This window comes from Asparagus officinalis, unplaced genomic scaffold (assembly GCF_001876935.1).
Source record: "Asparagus officinalis unplaced genomic scaffold, Aspof.V1 AsparagusV1_Un95, whole genome shotgun sequence".
NCBI lineage: Eukaryota > Viridiplantae > Streptophyta > Magnoliopsida > Asparagales > Asparagaceae > Asparagus > Asparagus officinalis.
This window is the reverse complement of record NW_017972361.1, coordinates 574,558-578,960: the sequence shown is the minus strand read 5'-3', so window position 1 is coordinate 578,960 and position 4,403 is coordinate 574,558. Positions and strand designations below refer to the sequence as shown.

At 37.5% G+C, this 4,403-nt stretch overlaps 1 protein-coding gene across 1 annotated transcript; it reads right to left on the bottom strand.

Moving 5' to 3' along the window:
* Window positions 1-1,648: 1,648 nt before the first annotated feature.
* LOC109827240 (probable aquaporin PIP1-2) lies at window positions 1,649-3,995 on the bottom strand. Its single transcript, XM_020394204.1, has 4 exons — window positions 3,539-3,995; window positions 3,048-3,315; window positions 2,111-2,279; window positions 1,649-2,015 (listed from the first exon to the last, which is right to left on the bottom strand). The coding sequence occupies exons 1-4, from the start codon at window positions 3,864-3,866 to the stop codon at window positions 1,920-1,922; spliced, it is 861 nt and encodes a 286-aa protein (XP_020249793.1). The 5' UTR covers window positions 3,867-3,995; the 3' UTR covers window positions 1,649-1,919.
* Between the last annotated feature and the right edge of the window lie 408 nt (window positions 3,996-4,403).

Sequence of the window (4,403 nt, the reverse complement as noted above, 5' to 3'; positions counted from 1 at the left end):
GTTTGCTTTGACGCATTCATTTTTGTGTTCCTCTTATATCGCCTATTGCATCTTGTTTATTTCATCCACTATATTGTTTGCCCTTGCTCGGTTTACTTATCATTGCATATATATCTTGTTACATGTCATATTTGATTAGCATAAGACTCTATTCACCCCTCTCTCTCTCTCTCTCTCTAGGGTTCTTTCCTAGTGGCATTAGAGTCTAACACGTGGGTCATCCACAAAATAAGGATAGTAGCTTGCGTGCATTTTAAATAAGCCTTCTCTCTAATATTTAGATAAGTCAACTGGCAATAACTAGCAAATTACAACTTTTACATGGTGCATTTCGTGGGGCCTACTCAAAAAAGGTTATTAACTGGGTGCATATGCTAAATAGCCATTTGGTTGGTTTGATTTATATGGGTTCAAGAAAACTCACACCGACCCGAGCCGAAAGGAATATAAAATCAAAGCAAACTACCACAGTTCGGTTGGCTTGTTCGGTTTAAACCGAAGTTTGCTCAGGCCTGCTATTTGTGACTAAAAATGAATTTTGGTCTTCTGTTTTCATATTGTGCATACCAGTAACATATTTCCTACATCTGCTCCAGCAAAAGATTTGTTAAAAGAACATGACCCGCTAAATTAGATTATCATCCGAAGGATTTGCAAATGACTATCGAAGTCAAATTCAAGCATCACGCATCTCGTTGCAAAAGAGTGAAGAAAAGAATGATGCCAAGTATGCAAAATACATGACTTAAACCTACATAATATACGCAAGTGATACCGCTGAAAGAAAGAGAGAGAAAGTTCTATATTCTCATTGACTATATATGAAGAATAGGATATTAATACCCAATATTTATGCACTTTGCACAATATTAATCCCTACAAAAGTAAAACTCAGATAAAAAATATATATAATAGAGGAAAGTCCTAAACGGACACAAAAAAGATTTTGTGTCTCATTTGGCATCTACCAGTACCCTCTGTATGATTTTATACGGAAGAAGTTCTTTATGATTTTCCAAATAATTTTCCCCAAAATAACAGGGCAATATGTTCTATTTTCCTTTTTAGAAGCCATACTACCAAGTAATAATGCTAGATTGCCAGGCTGCCCAAAGAGAAGCAAACGATCAAGAACTCGAGTGATGACGTGAAGACGCCAATGGCTCATAGCCACACAAAATTATAAATCTCCATAAGCCCACCATATAGCCTGCACACCCTCATCATGGTCCATGCAATTGTCCTTATCAAAACCAAACAAGTTCTTCATTTTCCTATTTTGTTTATGATTAGTCTCAGCACTCAAACATCAGCAATGAGTTGTTTTGTGCAAAAACTATAAAAAAAACCTAAAGATAACGAATAATATATATTAAATTTGATATTTGATGAATGCTCGCTCAAGAACTTCCAACCCTGAAGTTCTGTTGCATCATGTTAATCATCTATGTAAAAATGTTTACATAAACACAATTATGCCGTTGAATTATCTACTAATTGTTCGAAGTGTTTGTATAAAAACTTACGAGTCTGGTTTAACAAAAGAAAAGAGATGAGATGAGATGAGATTCAACTCTGTATCGAAAGACAATTAGATGAGAATTTGGTTAGGTAAAGTATATTAAAACAGAAAAGAAGCATATCCATCTAACTAGAAAGCATCAGCAAGCTTTGAATAATCAAAGTACACATCATGACTCAATTTATTTACACGCAAAAACATTAAAACTTGAAGCACACCATACGGTCCCTCTCGCTTGAAGCATCAGCAAACTTGGGAGTAGGTACATCAATACTTAATTTACACGCTTGATGAATATCAAAGTACTTGATTACACCAGAGGAGCTAGTGGATACAAAAGGATCCAGAATTAACAAAAAGCCACACATTAATAATAAGATTATTGGGTAGGAAATAATCATGGCCTGCTCTTGAATGGGATAGCCCTGATGACTATCACGTGGTACATTGCAGCAAGGGCAGCTCCAATGAACGGCCCCACCCAGAAAATCCACTGCAATATGCGGTAACAAAAAAAATGTATTAATTAGAGCTAACCTTCAGTTAATTAGGATAATTAGTTGATTTAATTGTGAGATAATTAATTACATGGTCATCCCAAGCATGGTCTCTGTTGTAGATGATGGCGGCTCCAAGACTTCTTGCAGGGTTGATGCCGGTGCCAGTGATGGGGATTGTTGCCAAGTGAACGAGGAAGACAGCAAAGCCAATTGGCAAGGGAGCAAGGATCTGCACCAAATTTACACCAATAATAGTTCTTAATTATCTCAACCTCAAAACGAAAGTAGCAATTGAGAAAAAAAAATTATAGTGTCAATTATAACCTATGAGAGCAATTACACATGGACCCAGTTATTTTGTAGGGTTAATTGCGGACAGACCCCCGCAGAATCCTTGTTTCTTGCTAACTCCTTTTTGAGTGATTTTTTGTTTTTATTTTTATTTTTTGGACTCTATTACCTTCAGGAAAAAAAAGAAAGAAAATTGTTTTTTGATGAATAGATCCCCCTGAGGGTAACAGATCAAAAGAAATTCAGTCGCCAGAGCTGCCTGCAAAAATAAAACTAGAGAGAGAGAGAGAGTAATTTGAAAACGCCAATAATACGGAAGGTCTATCCGCCGCAATTAACTTTATTTTGTATCATATCAGAAACAGTCATATTAGATAACTCCTAGTCGGTAGTATTAAAAGTATCTTGTTCTATTAATTCTTTTGTGGAAAATGATAGGGGCACACCCCCAACCACATCGTAAACCAGACCCCCTCTCTCATATGCTACAGTATATCGGGCCTCACATGAGATTTTAAAATTTTAAAATCCCATGTGAGGCCTGATGTACTGTAGCATATGAGAGATGGGGTGTGGTTTAGGATGTGGTTGGGGATGTGCCTCTAATGCTACCTTTCTTTTGTAATATCTAAGTCTAATATCAACCAACATTTGTTTGGAGGTTAGCTCTCAAATAAAAACTAACTGAAGCATAATCTGATGCAAACTAAACATTTCACTTATCATCATGAAACTTGGCATCAGTAGCAGAGAAGACAGTGTAGACAAGGACAAAGGTACCCACAATCTCGGCACCCAATCCATCACCCTTCGTGTAGCCGGGGGCCACAACATTGGCCCCACCACCCTGGGACTCATAGAGACCCTTCTGGAATCCCTTAACCACACCAGCGCCGCAAATTGCACCCAAACACTGCATCACCATGTAGAAGATGGCCCTGGTCAGGGACAGTTTTCTTGCTAAGAAGAGGCCAAAGGTCACTGCTGGGTTTATGTGGCCACCTGCCCACCAAAAAAACATAATAAAAATAATTAATTAGAGAAGTTTGATCATTTCAAACTTTAATCAACATATTTGATGAATGTTTGAATAATAAAGTAAATTAGTATTTTGTACACATAATTCATGATTCTTCAACTTTAAGATGAAGTTGGCAACCCTCGGTTGAAACATTTCTGACCTTTAAGAAAATAAATAAGAAAACCAACAAATTAAGAAACTAACCAGAGATTCCGGCAGTGCAGTAGACAAGAGCAAAGATCATGCCTCCAAAGGCCCAAGCAATCCCTTGAATGCCCACAGTGGAGCACTTTGAAGGGGACTTAACAACCCCCATAACAGTCAATACGGAGATATAAAGAAACAAGAAGGTAGCGATGAACTCAGCGATCCCTGCTCTGTAGAAGGACCATGACTTGAGCTCACCAGGCTCAAACAACGGAGCAGGGGGGGCCTCCTTGTAGTCCTTGTCAGTTTGAGCTGAGGTCCCAATTGGCTGCCTCTCCGAGAACTTGTTTGCTCCTAGCTTAACATCCTCCTCTTTGCCTTCCATTTCTTGTTATTATTATTAGAATTGTAAGCTCTTGAAGGAGATTATAGCAGTATGAAGTGGGGAGAAAGAGAAAGAGGGCGAGGGGCTTTTATAGAGGTGTTGAAGACAAAAGAAATTGTGGGTTTCGTCTGACTTAGCCCTTTGTATAATTGATAATGGCGAAGGGGTAGGATTTAAGAATTTCGATTGGGGTTTTTTTGCAAGTATACCCTGCAGATGTTTCATATATCTGTACTACAATATGAAATAGATGCTAGCATATGAATCTTTTAGCTAGTCTGACTCCAAAAATCTATATCTGTACTACACTAATAAAATAGTTGTCTTTGGCTACAAGTTAATTTGGATACTTGATTAAAAAAACTAGCAATTTGATCCCTCTCCTCTCTCTTCTCCTAGGAATTTATTTTTCTTCTCTATATTTTCTCCATCTAAAATAACTACGAAACTTACAGTTTTACTATCTTTATCATTCACTTAAAATTGCTTTAGGAGTACGACAACATAGTAATACTTTTTGTGCATCGCACCGGTAAC